This window comes from Danio rerio, chromosome 2 (genome assembly GCF_049306965.1).
Source record: "Danio rerio strain Tuebingen ecotype United States chromosome 2, GRCz12tu, whole genome shotgun sequence".
NCBI lineage: Eukaryota > Metazoa > Chordata > Actinopteri > Cypriniformes > Danionidae > Danio > Danio rerio.
Genome location: NC_133177.1, coordinates 11,247,647 through 11,272,473, shown reverse-complemented (window position 1 = coordinate 11,272,473; position 24,827 = coordinate 11,247,647). Strand labels below are relative to the sequence as shown.

The following is a 24,827-nucleotide window of genomic DNA, read 5'->3' as shown; positions in this document are numbered from 1 at the left end:
ATGAAGAGAAGACTACAAGCTAATCCGGATTTCAGCGTTTGCAGATGAGAACAGCTCTCAGGTAAACAATAATCCTCCTTGGACACGTAAGTTATTGTTGTCGAGCGTCGCGTACACTGTTAATCCACACGTGAGTCTGAGCTCTCACAGAGAGAAAATGAAAACGAAACTTAATGGCAGCAAACTATAAAAGCAACACTCCACGCTTGTTTTGCCAACACAACGTGGCGTCTCTGGTGTAAACAGTGACACTAATAAATATTAATGAAGTTGCAGAATAGAGCGCGCTGATTGGTTTGAACCAAGTCTTACTCATGCATTAATGCATCACACTGTAAGACGTAATAAGACACACTCTGGCACAGACGTCCAGTCTGCACGCTGGAATACACGCTATTATGTCATGGCCGTGACGCAGCTTCAAAAATTTGTTTCAAACAGGAAGTACGAATTTGCTTGAAATAACGCAAAAACAACCAATTTACACTTTTTAGTGAAATATAGGTGTCCTAATAGTGTTTTTAGCAGTGTGGGACACATATACGACTGTCAACAGCTCAAAAAATGTGTTTTGGTGTTTCGTGACCCTTTAAGACACAAACCCCTCACTGCACCAACTGCGCCCTCAGCAAACTCCAAATTCCTGAAGCACGGAGGTCAAAAGTGGCTGATCTGTTTGGCAAAATATCTGACTGTGTCACCGCATATTAAACGACTAAAATGATATAAAAGAAATGTCCACTGTGCTGAGTGAAAGCGCTTACCGAACAGCGCAGCGTCGATGATGTAATCTTGCCCAGGCCCAAATGTAATACGAGTGCGGGCAGTCGGGGGAGACGGGAGAGGGACAAGCATGCTTTGGCCCGGTTCAAGGCAACTGTACATAGTGTGAGTACGCCCTTAGTGGTTTGGATGAGGAATTAAAGTGTGGTGTACCTTTCAAACCTATCTTCCTGTTCTCTTTTGTGCTCCTCAGTTCTGCTTCATAATGTGCTTTGGACATGTTCAGACCAGTCCGCATGGGCTTCAGGTAGTTGTCCTCTATCTTATAAAGCTCCGTCCAGATTCCTGTCTAAACAGATGAGAATGCATACAATCTGATGTGTGAGATTGCTATGTATAACAGTTGAAGATATTCGTGTCACTGCCATAAAGGCAAAGCAGCTTGATTTTAATCCTTTTTATTTACAGAAAATAGTTGTAAACATTTTAAATCAATAATGCATACCAACAACTGAAAAAAGTGAAATGTAAACAAATTGACAATATATTAGGAAAAAAAAAAAACTTACATTTACAACATTTCAAAAGATCATTTTCATTCACTTACAGGTGCAGTAGGTGATTGTCTTCAGAAACATTTTTTGTTGTGCTGGTCTCTTCACAGTTTAATAGTAATGATTAAAGTGAATGATCTAAATCAGTGGTTCTCAAACTGTGCGTGTACCACTAGTGGTACACTGGCCTCCTTCTGGTGGTACGCGGAGGAATCAAATATGTTATATGTACATGCTATATATATTTCAAAATTTATCAAAAATTATTTATATATTAATATGATGGCATATAGCCTATATTTCTGAGGTCCAGGCAACATTTCCAGGTGTTGATAAATTGGCTACTTTATGTTAATATTTCACATTTAAGTACAGGATTTTTTTTTTTTAAGAACAGTAACCTTTTTTTTTTTTTTTACTTTTAAAAGCACATTTTAATTTAAACACTGACTATTCTTCTATTTCTATTTTTTTTTTTTTTTTTTACACACAGTTGAAGTCAGAATTTTTAGCCCCCCTGAATTATTAGCTCCTCTGTTTATTTTTTCCCCAAATTCTGTTCAATAGAGTGTAGATTTCTTCAACACATTTCTAAACATAATAGTTTTAATAAATCATCTCTAATAACTGATTTATTTAATCTTTGCCATGATGACAGTAAATAATCTTTTACTAGATATTTTTTAAGACACTTCTATGCAGCTTAAAGTAACATTTAAAGGCTTAACTAGGTTAATTAGGTTTACTAGTGTAGCGAGTCTGCTGATGCCACGTTGCCCTGGTCACAAATTCACCCCAGCTGGAAACTCATCAGCACCGGATCGCTCACAGCTGGACCTCATCAGCCAGGGAGAGATAAGAGCCAGCCCCACACAGGAGGAGAGCAAGCTTCATTTCCACATGACTCCCTGCGCTACCGCTTGTCTCTCTCTGTCTCTCCCACAGCCGAATCCAGCTCGTGACCGATCCAACACCAGAACTCTCACCAGCCTTCACCATCTCCCCGGAGCACTTGAGCACGCACCCTAAGAAGAGCACTCATTCACGCACTATTTCACTTGTAAATAAAGCAACCTCCGGGGCATTGTTTGTAACCTTACTCAACTGTGTTTGTGTTTTCCCTCTGCCTCGCTACACTAGGCAGGTTATGATAATAAGGCAAGTTATTGTATAATGATGGTTTGTTTTGTAGACTATTGAAAAAAAGGTATCTTATAGGGGCTAATAATTTTGTCCTTAAAATGGTGTTTAAAAAATTAATAACTGCTTTTATTTTAGCCGAAATTAAACAAATAAGACTTTCTCCAGAAGAAAAAACATTATCAGACATGCTGTGAAAATGTCCTTGCTCTGTTAAATATAATATGGAAAATATTTAAAAAAGCAACAAAAATTCAAAGGGGGGCTAATAATTTTGACTTCAACTGTATAAGCACAGCACAGTGCTAATGTACAAACTATTTATAATGTTAAAGTGGCTGACAAATATAAATATTTTTAATAATAGCAATTAATCTGCATCGTTTTTGAACTGTGCAGTGCTTTAGCTGCTTCATCAGGCCTACTACGCTACTGTATTTCAGTACTGCTTATTATGGTGGTACTTGATGAAAAAAGTTTGAGATCCACTGATTTAAATGTATTTTTATGTATTTTCAAATTCTGGGTGAGGCATAAAACTAAAAAATGTTCATCCAATTAAATAATGTCAGGCCGACATCTCCTATAATTCCGATAAGTAGCTCAAACTGTCTGTCAGCAAATGTAGATTCGGACTTCTGTGCCTCTGTTCAGGCAGATCCGCCATTCACACGTGCCCGCCTGCATGAGCGCCATGCGTTCACGACACAATCACAGACAATGTGAAATCACATGCTGAATTGAAACTTTTGAAAATCCTGATCAATATTGAAGTTACTTTTGCACACTGGAGGAAGGACGACACCATAGCTAAAGTATTACTGTTAGACAGGTAATGTTCTGTTTTAAAACTATTTTAGTCAGGCTAAGCTTATTTTAGATTGTCTTGTGTTATGATTGGCTTATATGCACAGACGTGTTGTTCAGCCACTGAAATCTCCCGGCAAAAGATTGATGTGACTATTTTCAGTTTTATAAGGGACCTTAGACAGCAGTGATGTCGATTTATATTTAGTTTAACAACAAAACATCAGTAAATAGCGCTATTCCGCCTAACCTGCTTTATTGAGCTGAAGTTGCTTTTATATTCACATTGGTTCATTTTTGAACAATGACAGCCTTCCTATACTGTTAACCAAGCTACTCTGAATATTCTCTCTGAAATAGCATGTAAGTGTGGCTTAGTAATACATGTAATTCCTGCACGCCGCCGGCCAAACACTAACTAACTGGCGAATGACATGAACTAGTGGGTTGTCTGCTGTTGTGATGCAGTGTGCGTTCACAAATTCATGGGGGGGGGGTGTGGCTTTGAATCACAGTTCCTCCCTGCTATCCAAAGATAATATGCTAAGCGGTTAGCATTTTGGCAGATCACCTACTGCACCTTTGAACTTATGAATTAAATAACTAAAGTAAAATTAAATTATTAAAAGCAGCAAAGAAAAAAAACAAAAGTAAAATGGCAAATACACAAAGCATGCTCAAATTAAATTACATGAAAGCTAAATAAAATCAATGAATAAACAATTATAGTTTTTATATAGTATAATAATAATAATAATAATATCTCCATTAAATTAAAACAATAACTCTGTGTTAAAATGTAACATTTCATATCCTATCAAGTTATTTTTAAATATACATTTTATATTTTCAGATATAATCTATAATAGCATAATCTACGGTCTGGTCCATAAATATTTGGAGATCAAACAATTCCAACATTTTTGGCTCTATACACCAACACAATGGATTTGAAATAAAACAAGATGTGCTTTAACTGCAGACTATCAGCTTTAATTTAAGGGTGTTTACATCCAAATAAGGTGAAAGATGTAGGAATTACAACAGCTTGCATATGTGCCTCTCACTTGTTAAGGGTCCAAAAGTAATTAGACAACTGTCTTATAAGCTGTCCCATGAACAGGTGTGTGTTATTCCCTCATTATCCCAATTACAATCAGCAGATAAAAGGCCCAGAGTTAATTTCAAGTGTGCTTTTTGCATTTGGAATCTGTTACTGTCAACACTCAAGATGAGATTTTAAAGAGCTGTCACTATCAGTCAAGCAATCCATCATTAGACTGAAAAAACGAAACAAACCTATCAGAGAGACAGTAAAAAACATTAGGCGCGGCCAAAACAACTGTTTGGAACATTCTTAAACAGGAAGAACACACCAGAGAGCTCAGCAACACCAAAAGACTCAGAAGACCACGGAAAACAACTGTGGTAGATGACCAAAGAAATCAATACTCTCCAGGAGGTAAGTGTACATCAAAGTCAACAGTCAAGAGAAGATCACAATAGAGTGAATACAGAGGGGTAACCGCAAGATGTAAACCATTGGTGAGCCTCAAAAACAGGAAGGTGAGAATGCCTTCACATTGCTGGAACAACATCTTATGGACAGATGAGAACAAGATCAACTTACACCAGATGGGAAGAGAAGAGTATGAAGGAAAGGAACAGCTCATGATCCCAAGCAGTGAGGTTTGGCGGTAGTAATGACATGTCGTGAGCATGCATGGCTGTCAATGGAACTGGTTCTCTTGTATTTATTGAAGATGTGACTGCTGACAAAAGCAGCAGGATGAATTCTGAAGAGATTCAGGCAATATCTTTTGCTCCTATTAAGCCAAATGCTTCAGAACTCATTGGAAGGTGCTTCACAGTGCAGATGGAGAATGACCCAAAGCATACTGAAATTTGGTCAAGTCAATCACCTGACCTGAATCTGATTGAGTTTGCATTTCACTTGCTAAAGACAAAACTGAAGGGAAAATGCACCAAGAACAAGGAAGAACTGAAGACAGTTGCAGTAAGGCCTGGCAGAGCATCACTAGGAATGAAACCCAGAGTCTGCTGATGTAAGGAAAAGGATTTGCAACCAAGTGTTAAAAAGTGAAAGTTTGATTTTTATTCTGTCCAATTTTGGACCCTTTACAAGTGGGAGGCACATATGCAAACTGTTGTAGTACCTACAGTGTTCACCAGATTTGGATGTAAACACCCTCAAATTAAAGCTGACAGTCTGCAGTTAAAGTACATTTTGTTCGCTTCATTTTAAATCCATTGTCTTGGTGTATAGAACCAAACATGTTAGAATTGTGTCCATGTCCAAATATTTATGGACCTAACTGTATGTATTTATTTATTATTTTACTAAAAACAAAATCTATTTGAATATCTATATTTTTAAATCCCTATGTGACACTCAAATACAACAACTTATGTACAAGTATACATAAAGCAAGCATACATAAATTATAAATATAAGTAAAGCATATATAAAAAAAAATCTGTTTAAAAAAATTTACCTCATTGTCCCACTCTTTATCCCGGATGAGCATGTATCGCAGGAGATTCAATGATTCCATGATCCTATTTAATACAGACGGCAGTTTAGTCAAGTCAAATGACAGCAGCTGAAGCAGCCAGATGTAATGCCCAAGTTTGCTGAACAGAGGTTACCTGTCTAAGTTTTGCAGCAGGTCTGTTTCAGGTCCTTGAGGCAGACACAGCACTAACCGCAGCAGAGGCAGCAGATGTTTTCCCAGAAACCAATCATTACTGTTACCAGGCTGAAAACAGCAAAAACGACTGATTAGAGGATAGTTTACCCAAACAAAATAAAAAGGCATTATTTACTCATGTGGCCATATTTTAATTATCTGAGCCCATAAAATATGAATGTTTCAAAAATGTATGTGCACTTATTCAAATTGTATTTGATTAAATAAAGGTTATTTACATTGCTTTCACGTTTTTATATGTGTAATTTAATATATTTAACTGCTTCATATGATGATGTTGATAAAAAATATAAATATTGTAAGAAGCATTATTTATTTTTGGCGACGCAGTGGCGCAGTAGGTAGTGCTGTAGCCTCACAGCAAGAAGGTCACTGATTTGAGCCTCAGCAGGGTCAGTTAGCATTTCTATGTGGAGTTTGCATGTTCTCCCTGCATTCGCATGGGTTTCTGTAGCTTATGAGTGTGAATGAGTGTGTATGAATGGTTCCTAGAGATGGGTTGCAGCTGGAAGGGCATCCGCTGTGTAAAGCATAAGCTGGATAAGTTGGTGGTTCATTCCGCTGTGGCGACCACAGAGTAATAAAGGGACTAAGCCAAAAAGAAAATGAATGAATGAATATTTATATAATTGAATGAATTTATTTTTAGACATATTTGTTGCAGGGGTTCTGCAGGTTTCATCAAGTCTAATTTAAGGATTTTTAAGACCCTTTTAGGACCATGATGAATGAAATTTTAGACTTATACAGGGCTAAACACTAAGGGTGCTTTCACACCTACACTTTTATTTCGGAACCTGTCTCGTTTGCCCAGTTAGCGCGGTTCGTTTGGCATATGTGAAACCACCAATCGCTCTCAGATCCGCGCCAAATCAATCGCTCCGAGATCGCTTGAATGAGGTGGTCTCGGCTCGATTGAACCGAACTCTAGAGCGGATCGATTGCAGTGAGAAAGCGATCCGATCCGAGCCCAGTTATATCACAGTGTTTTATGGATATGTAATAGGCATACAGCTATATGAAGAGAGAATTATGAGTAGGGTGGGAAGTTTCGCGAGTCTCCGGATGCCCGCAAACGAATGATAATCTCCCGGTAATCTCGCTTCTCCCTCCCAGTCCTCAAATAGGCTACGTCGCGCACCCTTCTCACCCCTCCCCACCGCATGTCTCCTCACTCTTAAGACACGTCACGCGCACCTTGTCAAACACCACCAAAACACCACCTCTCCTGACAGCTGAGCGGGACTCTGCAAATAAACCCTGACACTCTGACCAATGTGAGGAGAGTTTACTCGCACGTGACTTGTTTTAGCTCTTTTGGTCCGATTAGAAACTTTACAGTGTGAAAGCAAACCGCACCAAGAGCAAAGAGCAACAAAGTAACATTTGTAATCTCTGTTTCGGAACAACTGAATCGATTCACAGGTGTGAAAGCACCCTAAGAATTTTATTGCAATGGCCTGGTTGGGCCAATGGAGTTAGAAAAAAAATGTAATGTAGTTATTTCTTAACCACATTTTAATGTGTCAAAAAAAGAAAGCTCTAGTTGTATAAACACCCTTTTTCAACTTTTTTCAACATTATGATTATAATTTTTTTAAATGACAAGTTTAACATTGTTAAAAGTATATCTGTTATGAAAAGAATTACATGAATAATCAAAAAGTATATTTGTTTGTCTTTGGTCCAAATGAATTAAGCATAACCTCTATTTAACCTAATGCGTTTCTGTTATAAAACCTTCAGTTTCATGCCTATTTATAAATATAATGTCCACTCACCCTTGGATAATCACGTGAAGGGATATATAGCAATATGAATACAATTTCGACTTCATATTTCTATTTGGAAGGAACTTATAATGTTAGATCAATTGGGATGATTCTGCAGTGTGAATGGATCTCCATAAAATCTAATAAACAATCTGTAAAATGTTTGGGGTCCCCCAACACATTTTCATTGTTGTCTGTGGTACTTGCAGTGCATTTCTGTATTTGCATGTGATGTGATGTGAGTATTTTCATGCATATGTTTAGTCATATATTGATGAATTATTGTTTACTATTTGCATCTCCATAAATTCTAATAAACAATCAACAAACTTTTTGAGGTCCCCCAAAACCTTTTCATTGTGGTCTGTGCATTTCTTTATTTGCATGTGTATTTTCATATAAATACAATTTTAAAAAAGATACAATTGAAAAAATAAAGAGTTTTATCATTTTCCTGATTTCTGAGTATTCAAGTACAGTAACTGAATGATACAATAATTCAATAAAATTAATTGTTATTAATGTTACAAACTGTACAATTTTTTATACCAGAAGGCTTTTAAAATCATTATACAATCACAGCATCGAAAAAACACACAGAAAATGATAAATTATAACACAAAATCAACATTGCATATGATGTGACTATAGCAAACGATCACATTGTGATATTGATGCTGAAAGGATATATATATATATATATATATATATATATATATATATATATATATATATATATATATATATATATATATATATATATATATATATATATATATATATACAGCCCTACTAGTAACTATAACTATTTACTCTGCATAGCATGCCCAACACTGGTTATCTTACCTTGAGGGAAGAGTCAATCTGATTCTTGATATTCTTGATAATATATCCCTCCACTCCTGCATGATGACTGGTTTTCAACATACCTCTGAAAAGTAGAGAAATCCTATACATCAGACAGTTAGACATCATAAAACTTATCTAAATATCGATGCTATTTAAACACTAGTCTGATAGTCCCAAGTGCAAGGTTCTAAATTCACATTGTAAAATATAAATCACATTTGATTAAATCAGTTAGAGCTGTTAATCGATTAATCACATCCAAAATAATAGTTTGTTTTTAAAAAATGGATGTGTACTCACTTTGTATTAATTAAAAAAATAATAATAATTATATAAAAAAAACACAAAACCAAATTAATTGTGTATATATATATATATATATATATATATATAAATATATATATATATATATATATATATATATATATATATATATATATATATATATATATTTATATATATATATTTATATATATATATATATATATATATATATATATATATATATATATATATATATATATATATATATATATATATATATATATATATACACACACACATATGTTTTTATTTTGGATGTGATTAATCTTTTGACAGCACTAATATAATCTATCAAAATAAACCTTGTCCAACATAAGAATGTATACCAGTGTTTACATTAGTATCAGTGTTTTGCTAAATTGGTGCATAAACTGGATAATCATATCAACATACTGTATATAAAAGCAAACCATGGTGCAGCCATTACTTGAAATTCTCCATGGTTTAACAATGGCACATTATTATATTGTTACCGGTCTCTCAATCGTGCAACACACAGGACTGAAAGCCTTTTTTGCACATTGCACATTTTACAGACACTTATGAACATTGCACATCTGCACATTCATGCACTTTCCACACCCACTGGACACTCTTGGACAGTTATGCACATCTGCACACAACCTGGATATATACTGTTGAAGTCAGAATTATTAGCCCCCCTTTGAATTATTTTTTCTTTTTTAAATATTTCCTAAATTATGTTTAACAGAGCAAGAAAATTTTCATAGTATGTCTGATAATATTTTTTTATTCTGGAGAAAGTCTTATTTGTTTAATTTCGGCTAGAATAAAAGCAGTTTAAAATTTTTTAAACACCCTTTTAAGGACAAAATTATTAGCCCCTTTACACTATTTTTTCCCGATAGTCTACAGAACAAACCATCATTATACAATAACTTGCCTAATTACCCTAACCTGCCTAGTTAACCTGATTAACCTAGTTAGGCCTTTAAATGTTACTTTAAGCTGTATAGAAGTGTCTTTAAAAAAATCTAGTTAAATATTATTTACTGTCATCATGGCAAAGATAAAATAAATCAGTTATTATGAAGGAGTTATTAAAACTATTATGTTTATAAATGTGTTGAAAAAATCTCTCCGTTAAACAGAAAATTGGGTAAAAAAAAAAATAAACAGGTGGGCTAATTATTCTGCCTTGAACTGTATTGTATAGTTCTAGTATACTCCATACAGATTAGCAGGCTTGACAAACCACTAGGGATGCTCTGATCAGGTTTTTTTTGCAGCTGATACAGTGTACCGATTCCTTGTCATGGTGATCGGTCGATACCTTGTACTGATTCTGATGCTTCAAGGCACTTTAAGTAACTTTGCCATTACATAAAGCACCTTTTTTTTCTCTAAGTACTTAAGTGGAGATCTCTCCTTACCTAAGATAATAAACAAAGGATGCTGCATATAATCCTATACATTATTATTACTGCCTATAATCGTAAAAATGTCTCTTATAACCATTTCATGTCGACAGAAGCACCTTTACAGAAAATAATAGATAACATGTGGGACACACGCGTACCTTCTGGGAGAGTTCATACGGTTGGACACAAGATGGGGTTGATTGCTCTGCTAGTATCACAGCTAGGCATGGGACGATAACCGTTTTCAAGGTATACCACGGTTTGAAGAAGTCAAGGTTTTAAAAATGCCAGAATTTTCTGCAATACCGTTCCTAAGGTATGTGTAAGATTTTTTTTTACTTTTTTGTTTTGTTTTTTAGGACAACAGTAACTCCAGCAAAAAATAAAAAATAAATAAATAAAAAAATAAAATAAAGCTGTAAATTAAATTGTAAAAAAAATAAATAAAATAAAATCGGTGTCTTCGGAACAAATGTAGACAACAGAGGTAAATTAATCTTTTGATTTATTTATACTGACAATTTACTGCTCCAAACTATTATAAATCTTTCAAAAGATAAAATATATTGGGGAAATTTTTTTTTGTTTTTTTACCCAGACATTTAAAAAGAAAATATTTTAGAGCATATTTGTAATCACAATACTGTTAAACTATGATAATTTTATCCAATGTTACCATACTGTCAGAATCTTATACCGGCCCATGTCTAATCACAGCAGCTCAAAACACTGGATATACAATGGTTACAACAAAGAGACTCTCACTAAAATGAATAAACAGAGGTCGCACCACATCTGTAAATATTTTAGCTGCTGTGAAGCATGCGCAGCGATCACTGTTGTAGTGCAGCTATCTGTTCAACCTAGGTGCGCACGTGCATCTTCCTCTCCTTGTAAACTCATGAACTAACACCCGTTATCCGAGATCAGCCAGATTGACGAGTACCGATTGAGTCATTAAATGTGATTATCAGCCATTGCCGATCTCCGGCCAATCAATTTGAAAATCCCTACAAACCACCAGTATAATACACTCATTCCTCTCTTATGCACCGGGCACTTTGTTAGAAACACTTCTGTTTCTGTTTGTACAGAAAAATCTTTTATATTTTTATACTATGTACTTTCTTTCTACAGCCACATCTGAAGTCTTTAAATATTTTATATTTGCTTTAATTTCTATTGCATTACATCTATTTCTTTATAATTTAGAATATTGTTGTTATTACTTTTATCATTTCATTATTGTTGTTATTATTTTAAGGTCACGAATGGTTGTGTAAGCATTTCTCTGTATATCACACTGTTTATGACTCTGTATGTCGCGTTGTTTTCTATCAAATAACAATATTGTGTTTTACCAAATAATAATAACATTTTCCAAACATCAGAATGAGGGCTTACCTGAAAAACTTGTATTTAGCTTCTGTGTTGAATTTGTCAATGCTCAGCTGAAACACTTTAAGGCCTTTAGTTCTCTGTGATAATGGTTTAAGCAGAGACCAATAAAAATTAACAATGAGAACACCAATGATATATTTCATTTTACCTCCACACACAACCTCATACTTACCAGAGTCTGGTCTGGACACATAGTCATAACTTTAACCAAGTTCTAAAGAGAAAACGGAGGGTTTATCAGTAACATTTAATATAAACACATGCATAACTGTTATGTTTATTCATTTTTACCTGTGGAACACTAAAAAATGTCTTTAGCTCCAAAAGATCTACTGGCAGACTGTTCTCTTCAACTCTTACAAGACTTTTTTCATACAGTTCCTGTGATTGAAGAATTACAGCAAAATTACAATGACAGGTAATTCACTACTTGACAAAGGTCTTGTCATCGATCACAGTTGTAAAAGCAACAAATAATAACTTGACTAAGTTGATCATGTGGAAAAGTGGCAGAAGGTAGATTTTTCAGATGAATCTTCTGTTGAACTGCATCCCAATCATCACAAATACTGCAGAAGACCTACTGGAACCCACATGGTCCCAAGATTCTCACAGAAATCAGTCAAGTTCGGTTAAGGAAAAATCATGGTTTAGGGTTACATTCGGTATAGGGGCATGCGAGAGATCTGCATGGCAACATCAACAGCTACCTCAGTTTCTCAGACTACTAATATAAGTAAAGTTTATTTATAAACTATTTTCGAGAGGAGCACATGCTCATGATTGATAGCACCTAGTCCACATTAGCTAACACACTGATTTACCAATCAGACGACTCCTTAACCACTATAAATAACCAGAGTATCTTACTTCAGCCATCTTCATCTTGAAGAATCCCCTCTTCCACCCCAACTCCTCCCATTTCCTTGTCAGGGCAGCATGGAGGCCTAGTGGTTAGCACCATGGCCGCACAGCAAGAATGTCACTGGCTCGGACACTTCCTGGCCAGGTCGGCATTTCAGTGCGGAGTTTGCATGTTCTCCTTGTGTTTGCGTGGGTTTCACCGGACTCTCCGGTTTCCTCCCACAGACCAAAAACATGTAACATAAGCAAATTGACAAATCTAAATTGACAGCATACACACCTCACAGCATTAATCTACTTCCAACATTATCAAGCAGGGGAGTTCTTGAGACCTAACTGAACTCGGACTCCCCTCTCGCCCTGCAACAGGAGGTAGCCCCGGGCTCAAGGATCTCACGAGTTCAGGGCTCTCTCCCGGAACAGTATGCCAAACTACAGTAGCTTCATTAATCAATCATCAGCTAAGGGCGAACTCTTGAAATCTGTGTGTCGTCAGCAAAGCAATGATAATTAATATCATATTTTTGTAGAATTTTTCCCAGAGGTAGCATATAAATGCTAAACAAAAGTGGCCCGAGTACCGAACCCAGGGGGACACCGTGACACAGACCAGTCCGCGATCTATGACCTCCCAAATAAATGAACTGTGATTGTTCAGTGAGGTAGGATATAAACCAACTTAGTGCTGTCCCGGCTAAGCCAACCCAGTTTCGAAGTCTGTCCAATAGTATGCTGTGAGAGATAGTGTCAAATGCTGCAGTTAGATCCAAGAGCACCAGAATACCACAAGCCCCAGAGTCAGCAATCATAAGGTCATTAGTGACCTTAACTAAAGCTGTTTCCACACTGTAACCCGATCTAAAGCCCGATTGAAATACATCAAATAAGGCATTTAGCTTAAGGTGGTTTTGCAGTTGACCCGCAACCACACGCTCAAGAACATACACAACATTAATTATTTCCGACTGCACCATGACTTTATATTCTATACTGTACATCAGTGTTTCTCAACTGGTGGTTCGCGACCCATTTTTAGTGGGTCACAGAGTGTGTGGTGAAAAAAAAAAAAAGTTTAAAAACATATTTTGCTTACACCGGACTTTTATTTTAAAATGCGCTCGCGACAACCCTACCGTTTGACATGTGAAATTTCATTTAATTAAAGCAATAAATATGCAAGATGAAAAGTATGGATTTACATATATTGACAACAAAAAACACTTCAAGCCTCGGTGTGCCATATGTAGTGAGGTGCTCTCACAATAGAGCATGAACTCTTTTAAACTAAAATGACATTTAGAAACCAGACAACAATATGTTTAATTAACAATTCAGTTTAGTTCATGATACTTTCATGAACTTTCCTTATTCTAACCACTGTTTACAGTATTTGTCGTTTTTACTTTGTATTATTTCTATAATTTGATACATTTTGTTATGACAACAATAAAATACGGTTTATTTGTAAATATTGGTAATTTTCTTATGATTTACTTATGTGTGCTAACAAATGAATGCGAATTAATTATAATTCCTAAATTTATAATATAGTTCCTTAAAATTTGGGTCACAGCTTGATGACCATGTAAAGATGTGGGTCCCATGGCCAAACCAGTTGAGAACCCCTGCTGTACATTATTTATGTTAAGTGACAAGACTTTTGTCAAAGCAAAGTCAGACTTTACTGTCCTAATTGAATAATTATAAATCAAAGCACGATCATTTTTTATTTTTTTTTGTAAAATATGCGCAATTTAAAGGCCTTTGCCTTTCATATTAGCCACTTCTGATCCAAAATGATCATCTAGATGTCAAGTTATTATTTGTTGTTGTTAAAACTTGGATAGGCGACAAGACTTGGTAATGTACATCAATTGGTGCCTAAATGATACATTTGTGGTAAGAACTGAGGCGTAATGAACATACCAGTCCTTTCTGCAGACGGTTTTCTTCAGTTCTGTGGAGGAAGAGCAGAAGATGAACATACAATAATTACGAGAACTCAAACTTACTCAGTTAAAACTACCTAGTTATAATTACCTGCTTAAAAGCAACTCAATGTATTCCATGTTGCACTGAAGAACAAAAATTGGACTGAAAAAAAAAAAAACATGTCAGCATTAATATGAGGATTTATTCAGAGATGATTTATAATACAAATTAAACTCCTCATCTCTTCACCTGAAAACAGCTGGAAATATGTCGACAGCTATATGATCCACAAACAGCAGGTGGGACATGCAGGCCAGAGACTCTTTCGGGTATCGGACCTCCTCCTCAAGAAAACCCGGGACCTTCCTTCTCCTCAGGACATTACGACTTAACAAATCAGGAAGGGACTCACCAATATCAGACAAAATAATCTGCGGAAATGATCCACAATGCTAATTAAGAATGAAAATGTACATCACGGCAGTAGATTTGAAATACAGTAAATAAGCCACTTATACATTTGATTCTTTTGTAATTTAATGCAATTCTGGTGGTGCATTGGAGAATTCAAATGTTTGGGATTTTTTTTTAAATGATTATGCTCATCTACCAGAACTCTGATAGTTTAATTAAAAACACACACAGTAAAAATGTAATATTGTAAAATATTATTAAAATTTACAATAACTATTCTATTCAAATATGTTACAATTTATTTTTGTGAATCATAGCTGAATGTCGTCAATGCCACATCATCCTTTAGAAATAATTTGAACATTATTAAGTCATATTTCTGATGATTTTAAATTGCTGAAAGTGGTTTCTTTGTATTTTTCTGAAAAACAACATACTTTTTTTTCAAGATTATTTTATGACAGTTTAAAAAAAAAAGTAATGTTTGGTAATGTTTTATCAAAGTTATATTATATATATCAAAGTTAAGTTATATATTAAAAATAAGTAGTGAAAAGTATACATTTTTATATATTCTGTAAGGAAAAAATGCAATAGTTCAAAATATTTATGCAAAGTTATACCAGAATCTCTGTAGCGAAGTCTCTCAAGGGGGATCTCTGAAGCGTGTCTGTATCTTTCAACTGCACTTCCAGCAGAGGCTCACTTAAACTCTTCATACAGCTGGATACAAAAAAACACATATATGGCTAACATTAACATTTCTCCACCTTGCAATTGTAAGGTTCTATCTGCATTCTGATTGATTTTGAGATATTAAGCATAAAAGTATTTGCATTCCATATAGCAAACAGTGTGTGTGTAACATTTGTTTTTTAAATAAAAAGTCTTAAAATGTAAACAACTTATAAAAAACACCCCATAATGTAAATAAGTTGTCATTTAATAAGATTATATAAATAACTCAAGTTTGACAAAAATGTCAGATAGAACCTTATAATTCTAAGGTGACGATTTGTGCTATATTGTCTGGGACAAACATACCACTAAAAATATAAATCAACTTCAGAACATTATTATATACACTCTACAAGATGATTATTCATTTTAACAATATCTAATTAACTGAGAGTGTGTTCACAATTAGCAGATTTGGTTTGATTAGCATAAACATTGAAATATGAACATCAAATTTCATGTTTATCAGTCCGATCTCCAAAAAACATGATGCAGCTTGAAAGAAAAATAAATGCAGCAGACTAAAACAGCACAAGATGTCACAAAAGGTGGCCATAAAGACAAACTTGTTCATAAACCCGTCATAAAAAGCTATTTTTTGTTTTGCATTTTCAGTTCTTAAAAAATTATGTTTTAATGCCACTTTTCATTTTTTAGTCCAGACCAACTGAACTACTATGTACACTGGCTGGCCACTTTATTAGGTACACCTGTTCTACGACTTGTTTTTGCAAATTTCTAATCAGCCAATGCAAACATGGCAGCAACTCAATGCATTTAGGCATGTAGACATGGTCAAGACGATCTGCTAAAGTTCAAACCAAGAATCAAAATAGGGAAGAAAGGTGATTTGAGTGACTTTAAAAGTGGCATGGTTGTTGGGGCCAGACAGGCTGGTCTGAGGGTTTCAGAAACTGCTGATCTACTGAGATTTTCAACATCTCTAGGGTTTACACAGAATGGTCGAAATACGAGAAAATCCCCCCCCAAAAAAAAAAAACCAGTGAGCGGCAGTTCTGTGGGCACAAATGCCTTGTTGATGCCAGAGGTCAGAGGAGAATGGCTAGACTAGTTCCAGCTGATAGAAAGACAACAGTAACCCAAATAACCACTCGTTACAACCGAGGTATGCAGAAGAGCATCTCTGAACGAACAACATGTAGAACCTTGAGGCGGATGGGCTACAGCAGCAGAAGACCACACCGGGTGCCACTCCTGTAAGCTAGAACAGAAAACTGAGGCTACAATTCGCACAGGCGCACTAAAATTGAACAATAGAAGATGCTGCAACATTCAGATGGTAGGGTCAGAAATTGGCATTAACAGGATGAAAGGATGGATCCATCCTGCCTTGTCTCAACAGTTCAGGCTGGTGGTGGTTTAGTAATGGTGGGGGGGGACATTTTCTTGCCACACTTTGGGCCCATTAGTACCAATTGAGCATTGTGTCAATGCCACAGCCTACCTGAGTGTTGCTGCTGACCATGTCCATTACTTTATGAACACAGTGTACCTATCTTCTGATGGCTACTTCCAGCAGAATAACGCACCTTGTCATAAAGTGCGAATCATCTCAGACTGGTTTCTTGAACAGGACAGGGATGTGGTGGAACGGGAGATTGGCATCATGGATGTGCACCCGACAAATCTGCGTGATGCTATCATGTCAATATGGACCAAATCTCTGAGGAATATTTCCAGTACCTTGTTGAATCTATGCCACTAAGTTTAAGGCAGTTCTGAAGTCAAAAGGTAGTCCAACCCCGTACTAGTAAGGTTTACCTAATAAAGTGTGATTGTAAGTCTAAACACAGTCTGAGTAAAAGGCCAGCAAAGGTCATTTATATATAAAAATAAAGGAAAGAGTATACACTGTTAAGCCAAGACAGACCAATACTAGTAACTTATATGATGCCAGTACATTAGTCAAACTTTGAAGCGGATCAAAAAAGTTTACAAAAATTGTTCTAAGACAAGATTGGGTGTTGTTTTATGATGACTTATCCTTAAAGGGATAGTTCACCCAAAAAAGAAATCATTTTCATTTACTCACACTTAGGTGGTTTTAAACTCTTATGGTTTTTCTTCTTCTGATGAACGCAAAGAAAGATATTCAAAAAAATGTTGAGAAAAAGAAAAAAAAACAACTGTTGACATCCAGAGTAAATGCAAAAAACACAATGAAGTCAATGGCACTCAACATTTTTCACTATATCTTCCTTTGTGTTAAACAGAATAAAAAACTTAAACAAAAACTAAAATAGTTTGGTAACAAAAGGAGAATAGGTAAATTTTCCTTTCTGGGTAAACTACTCTTTTAACAAAGTCCAAAAATATAGTCTACATCAGTGTTTCTCAACCACATTCCTGGAGGACCACCAGCTCTGCAAATACTCCATGTCTCTTTAAACAATCACACCTGATTCAGATCATCAGCTCATTAGCAGAGACTGAAAGACCTGTAATGGGTGTGACAGACAAAGGAGACATCCAAAACATGCAGTGCTGTTGGTCCTCCAGGAACGTGGCTGAGAAACACTGATCTACATGATTCTGGACATTATGAATGGGTACCTACAACTTAAGCAGTTCCACTCTGAGCTCGTTGTCTTTGGATATACTGTTGTTATCCTTGACAACCTCCTTGATCTCCTCAACAAAGGGCTTCACAAACTGTAGAAGAGCAGAGCAGCAGCGGCACAAGCCGAAAACATCGTCCTCCTCCTGCTCTGCTGTGACAGGCACTGGCAGCCTGGAGACCTGCGAGAGCAGTGTGGAGAGAGCCATACCCACAGACGAGGCCTTCCTAATGCCCAGACGCAGCAGCACTGAAACGATAGGACAAAAAAAGTACACATTAAGTTTAGGATCCATTCAAAATGCAAAAAGTGTCATGTAGGATGTTTATAAATACAACCTAATTATTTTTTTACCACCAGGCAATGCAAGATCTATATGATTTTGGAGTGTGCAATATATATATATATACAGTTGAAGTCAACATTTATAGCCCTCCTGTGATTTTTCACTTTTTTTCCAAATATTTCCAAAATGATGTTTAACAGAAGGGTGACGCAGTGGTGCAGTAGGTAGTGCTGTCACCTCACAGCAAGAAAGCCACTGGTTCGAGCCTCGGCTGGGTCAGTTGGCGTTTCTGTGTGGAGTTTGCATGTTCTCCTTGTGTTCGCGTGGGAATCCTCCGGTGCTCCAATTTCCCCACAAGTCCAAAGACATGCTGTATAGGTGAATTGGGTAGGCTAAATTGTCTGTAGTGTATGAGTATGAATGAATGGATGTGTGCCACACGCCTGCTTTTGAATGAAGGTTTCAGCCATTAAATCGTCCCCTGGGAGCTGGCTGCAGTATAAGTCATAAAGCATGCCTCCTCCGTGTTAATGAACGAGACTTGAGCCCAAATAAAAAAAAATTATTACACTTGCAATAAAATGTCCCGAAAGATGGTTTTGGTCAATAGGGGCACTGGTCATCATGCTGAAATAGGTGCAGATCTTCATTTTTGTAAACAGTATGTTTTTAGCAGTAATTTAATGCTGGGCGTGTCATCGTGATTGACAGTTCTGATTGACAGCTTCTCAAAGCTGACCGTCAGAGCTTCGGCAGGAGATTGAAAGGTTAATTTTCAATTTCTGTGTTATTTTACCATAATAAAATGGGCTCAGCAGTAAACTATACTTTCTGACCTACAGGATCTGGTGGAACACTGTTTTTTCGGTAAGGTCAGGGCTTTATCTGGCTTTATTAGTTTGCTGATACACGCCCAACGTTAGCCATGACGGGGAAAATACAGGTGATGGCTATCTAGCAGTAATTCTCTTTACGAGTCTGAAATAATAATTAGGAAGACAAAACTAATGTTAGCCGACACCTACATTGATCTCCTGTAATGTTATATAAAATTGATTTAAAGGACGTCTCTGACATTTTGAGTTTTGACATGTTATTGAGTTAATCTACTGAACTTGCTGTTATAAAATGTTAACGTTCTAGAAACCAAATCTTATATAACAAATAGAGGTGTAAATGTTATATATTATTTATATACATCATTTACCGTTGGCTTTTTATTTGAAAACTCCTAATAAACATTAAAATGAATGCAATTTCCTCTTTGCCAGATATAATGAGGGCATCGAATAAACCAAATGAAACGGAGGCAAAAATTATCAACAATATGCAAGCAATGTTGCAGCAGCTGATTGACATCAGGTGATGTATTAACACTGTAAAGTTTATTTTACAAATTGATATGAATTGTTTTATATAGTGCAGGGACGGGATGTGTAATTATCTTTTAAATGCATGACTTTTCCCGCATGGTAAATCGTTATCTATGCTTTGTAGGCTATATTTTGGGTCCTGTTGATTGCTAATTTAAAATAAAAACCTTTCTAAAATGTATGTGTTGTTCATATGTTATTGTTCATATTTTACAAGTGATATTTCTACCCCTGTGAACATAACAAATACCAACAAACCTGTTACAGGAGAAATATTTTTTGTGCTCATATTACTCTAACTTAGGCAGTGTATGAAAGATTGTTTATTTCTGCAGTCCAACATGTATTGCTTTTATTCAATTATAACAGCCTACATCACAGTTTTTAAACAGTATATTATTACATGTTTTTTAATGTAAGTGCATATATTTACATTAGCGACTCTTTGTTATAGTGCTGATACCGGCGGTCAAGTGAGAAGTTCGAGGGGCGTGGCTGATTGGACATACAAGCGTTTGGTTGGAAGCTTGATTTCGCAGCTCCTCCTCTTGCTCCATCAGGCAGTTCTCTGAGCATGCCCAGGCTCCAATTTCAGCAGACTTCTGCGACAGTTTGTGCCCGACACGAGGCGTTTTGCCTTCAAATCGTTCAATAGGAAAAGGCGCTGTCGTGTTGTCCATATTTTATACAGTTTGAGCTAAAGTGCATCACATGAAAAGCAATAAGAAGCGTCTTGAAGGGGCGGGGCATTTCAGACACTAGAGAGCATTAGATTGGTCATGATTTGATAGGAAACTAAAGTATTAGGTGACCTGAATAAAATCGTTGATCCATTTAGGCGGAAGTGATAAACTACAAGCTTTACATGTTTATATCAGTTTTATCATCTAAACGCGAATTTAGTCACTGTTTTGGAGCACACTAGCTTATAGATATTTAAAAAACTAACAATACTGATACTAACATCTAAAAATGTTGTTTTAATTTTATGGGATCCTAACAATTTTAACTATAAATGCTTGCTGTGAACCAACTTTGTTGTGTGAATTCATACAATGGTTTAGTTCACAACCTTTCACATGACTTTAATTTCCATTTCAACAACCAGTTTTTTAAAAAGAATAACCATTATTAACATCACCATTATTATTTATTATTATTTTTAACTTTCCAACTCTAAACTTTTGAAAGACCTTGTAAACTTAATTTTTAATGTGGCCGTTATATAATTGATTCTAATTATTTAATGACAAATAAATTCCTTCCACAGGCACCAACACACACTATAACACCATCTAAGTATAAACCTACAGAACCTTACCAACTTCCTTCCCTTCACACGACAACACTAAACTATAAAGGGACAGATGTAACAATACACTTCAACATTTCAATGCTCAAATTTCAGTGACTAAGAGAAGAAAAACCTGTTTGTAAAGGCTTGAGGAGAAGAGTAATCGTCTCAGCAATGGAGCCTGAATCAGCCTCCTCCACCTGCTCCAACAGCCCCACCAGCAGCTCTTTTGGACTGCAAACCTGTTTCACAAAACAGCACAATGAAAACCAGGAAACCGCACACTGACGTAGCCAAATATCTCGTCATCAAAATATAAAAGACATAAGTGACCTCCAGCAGATGTAGAAGAATGGCATGGCAGTGAGGAAGGGTTTTATCTTCCTTCTTTAGGAGCATCTTAACCAGAGGTCCCAGTAGATTCCAGCCCATGCATCTCACTATGTTCTTGAGTGAAACAAAGGGGGAAAAACTACTTAAACTGATAAGATAAAAATTGTATAATAATGACAAGAATTACCTTATAATTTACTCACCCTCAAGCCATCCTCAGTGTGTCATATGACTTTCTTCTTTTAGACAACCCAGTCGGAGTAGTAATATGTTTTATCTTGGATTCTCCATGCTGTATAATGATGTTGGGTACTAGTGGACCTTTTTTGAAGCTTCCAAAAGCCATCATAAAACTGAACCATGCACCACCAGCAGGTTAAAGAATGTCTTATGAAGTGGATCGATGTGTTTTTGTATCAAAAAATTAATTTTTTTATTTTTTACTAAAAACACTGGCTTTCGATGGATGTTGAATGCACATTCTCAACAAATTCCTCGAACTCTGATGGAGGACACATTTGTAGCAGAAGCTCTGGTGAGAGTAGATGAATGAGTATAACTAAACGCAATAAATAATTGAAAATGGGAAACGAAAAGTTAAAATGTCAGAGGATTTACTGCAATTTCCAGTGTTCAACATTTAGGCTTCTAGTCAATGGTTAATATGCAGCTGTAGTCTCTGGTTAGGCTTTTTATACAACTGATGTTAGACAATTTATGTTTATGGAACTAAACCACAAGCTGCAGACCATGGCCCTGTTTCAACTAATACGTTTTAGTTTTAAAAAAGGCGTTTTGGAATGAAAATGATCCACGTCCACACGGGCGTTTAGCACTTCTGAAAAAATCTTCGTCCACACTTCACCGCACCACACCTACACTGTCGTGCGCTGCAGCGTATGCGGACATCTGAGCTCTAGGCAGTAAGCAGGTGCTTTGAGCACAGCTCCCCAGATGAGAGCAGCACACGTTGGACAGTTCATCAAGGATCTACCGCTGGATATCATCTCAATATAGTTGTTAAACGTGATAATTAATCAGTTTTGTGTATATCTAACAAGTCTTCGGTCTTTTGAATCTATTACTTGTTCTCAGGTATTGTGTTTTGGTTGAGCGCAAAGATAAGTCAAAATATTATTTTGTATAACCACGTACACTGATTCTGCCCGTTTGACCTATTGCTTGACTTTATTTCCTATATTGAATGAACTCATTGCATGTTACACTTTTATAATGGCCATTATTGATTATTAAAATTGATATTCAGCAAAAGAGAGGGTAAGTTTCATAATTTTTCAATGAGAATGAAAGGAGGCAGTTATGTTATATGCTCTGTTTTATAAATATGTATACAGTGAAGATGACAGTCATATAAATATGTAGCTACACGCCAACTCAACATTTTTTGGTGTCTGTTAAGTTGTTAATATCAAATTGAAAATAGGCAGTTGAAGTTCCTTATATCATGTTTTCATTTTATTGTTAAGATGTGATGCGTATGAGGTTATACAATGCACTGTTCCCCTTGAAGATCTACACGATGTGTCCTTGGGAGCTTGCTTTCCATTTCAAACTTGCAAAGTCTGAACTTACAGGGAAAAAATTCAAGACTGAACTTTGTGCACTTAATATTAGCCATGCTTCCACTATCCATTAAAGCGAGCGTGCAAGGGAGAGCCAGGGCCAGTCGCATTTCCACTGTCACTTCCAGGGCCTGATCGGGCCAAAGGGGCGCTTCCTTGGGGCCAGCAGCCGGCCTTTTTCAGCCTGCCGAATACCTTGGGCCAAAAAGGGCCAGCTGGGACTTTGGGGCAGAGTGAAAGGAAAGGCAGAGTTTGCCCAAGTCTGGTAAAAATGGCATGCGGCCATTACACTAGTTTTCCGATCGCACACGAGTACATGCGGCAAACAAATAAATAAATAAGGAAAAGAAAAACATGGTCAGTTAAGGACCACCTATTCTATAAATTTTGTTTATGATTCCCCTTATGTTTTTTAGGGAAAAGCTCCAATCAGATGTCTGCAGCCACACCTCTGTTTTCAAATGTCTCCATTTACCCCCCATCCACACTAACGCGGAGCAGTAGCGTTTTAAACCCAAAATGGCCTCTTCAGCATTTTTTAAAACGCTCCGTTTTCAGGGCTGGAAAACTTTGGGGTAGTGTGGACTGTAGGCATAACTGTAGGAAAACGTATGCATTTTAAAACTAAAACGGATTAGTGTAGACGGGGCCTATATGAACATTATAATATCACTCACTCACTCATCCTATCATTTGGCTTAGTCCCTTATTTATCACAGCAGAATGAACCGCCAACTAATCTGGCACATTTTTTATACACTCTCTCATTCACACACATACACACTCAAAGACTGTGGCCATTTTATTTTACACAATTCACCTATCCCGCATGTCTTTGGACTGAAAAACCAGACAAACACGGAGAGAAAACACAAACTCTACACAGAAATGCCATCTGGCCCAGCCGGGACTCGAACCAGCAACATTTTTGCTGAGGCGACAGTGCTAACTACTAAATAAATATTATTTTAAACTCATATTAAATATTTAATAAAATATTTCAATATTGTGCATCCCTATAATTATCATTAATTTATATAATATTATTTATATATATATGTAATATAATTAATCTAATTTATATAATAGGTTATTGAGTTAAAATTAAAAAGCTTTACAAAATTACTTTAAGCATTTTGGGTTTTGGTTTTCGGCCAAGTGCATCCAGAATTTTCATTTCAGCTCATCGCTAAATATTTTTGTTACAAAAACACACTCATCTACTTCTTAAGACATGCGTTGACCCCCTGGTGGTAAATAGGTTAGTTTTAGACAGATTTGTGAAAGCTTCAAAAAAAGTGACATTTCCCAGCACCATTATACAGCATGGAAGAGCCATGGTAAATTTAAAGGGGTGGTCCAAAGTGTAATTAAGGCTTGGTTGTGTTTATATGATGCAAAGCAATGTGTGCTCATGCTTCATTTGTTAAAAAAAAAAGAATTCAACTTTGATTTTATACAGCTACTCAGCTAACATAAAAAACGACTCATATTTCCTAGTTCCTCTAAAAGTCCTGCTCTCAAGAGGCTCTGATTGGTCACTTAAAATAATGTGCTGTTATTCGCAGATCAGCTCCACATCACTAGGAAAAGTGTCACGCCTTTACAAGCACATGTTGTGCCTCGGCTGTATAAATACTGTCAGTCAGAGTAGCTGTTAGCCATGTAAGTTTCAGCCTGAATCAGACAGAAAATGAACAGGACACAGCTAAACCTCACGCCTGCTCTCTAAAATAAAATCTGACAA

General features: G+C 36.2%; 2 protein-coding genes across 8 annotated transcripts in view; one reads left to right on the top strand and one right to left on the bottom strand.

The window, feature by feature from the left end:
• LOC137487670 (uncharacterized) overlaps nt 1-24,827 on the top strand; it is a 579,101-nt gene that overhangs the window by 491,441 nt on the left and 62,833 nt on the right. The gene's annotated exons all lie outside the window — the stretch shown is intronic.
• Nucleotides 1-24,827, bottom strand: part of glmna (glomulin, FKBP associated protein a) — a 36,989-nt gene that overhangs the window by 10,430 nt on the left and 1,732 nt on the right. For all 5 annotated transcript variants that reach the window (XM_073916241.1, XM_073916254.1, XM_021480037.3 and 2 more), the window contains 14 exon segments: nt 21,498-21,611; nt 21,298-21,406; nt 18,211-18,460; nt 15,518-15,617; nt 14,730-14,911; nt 14,589-14,642; nt 14,475-14,505; nt 11,976-12,065; nt 11,857-11,898; nt 11,688-11,761; nt 8,575-8,659; nt 5,895-6,004; nt 5,741-5,804; nt 937-1,072 (listed from right to left, as the gene is read on the bottom strand). In XM_073916241.1, coding sequence (XP_073772342.1) covers nt 937-1,072; nt 5,741-5,804; nt 5,895-6,004; nt 8,575-8,659; nt 11,688-11,761; nt 11,857-11,898; nt 11,976-12,065; nt 14,475-14,505; nt 14,589-14,642; nt 14,730-14,911; nt 15,518-15,617; nt 18,211-18,460; nt 21,298-21,406; nt 21,498-21,611 — 1,441 coding nt within the window.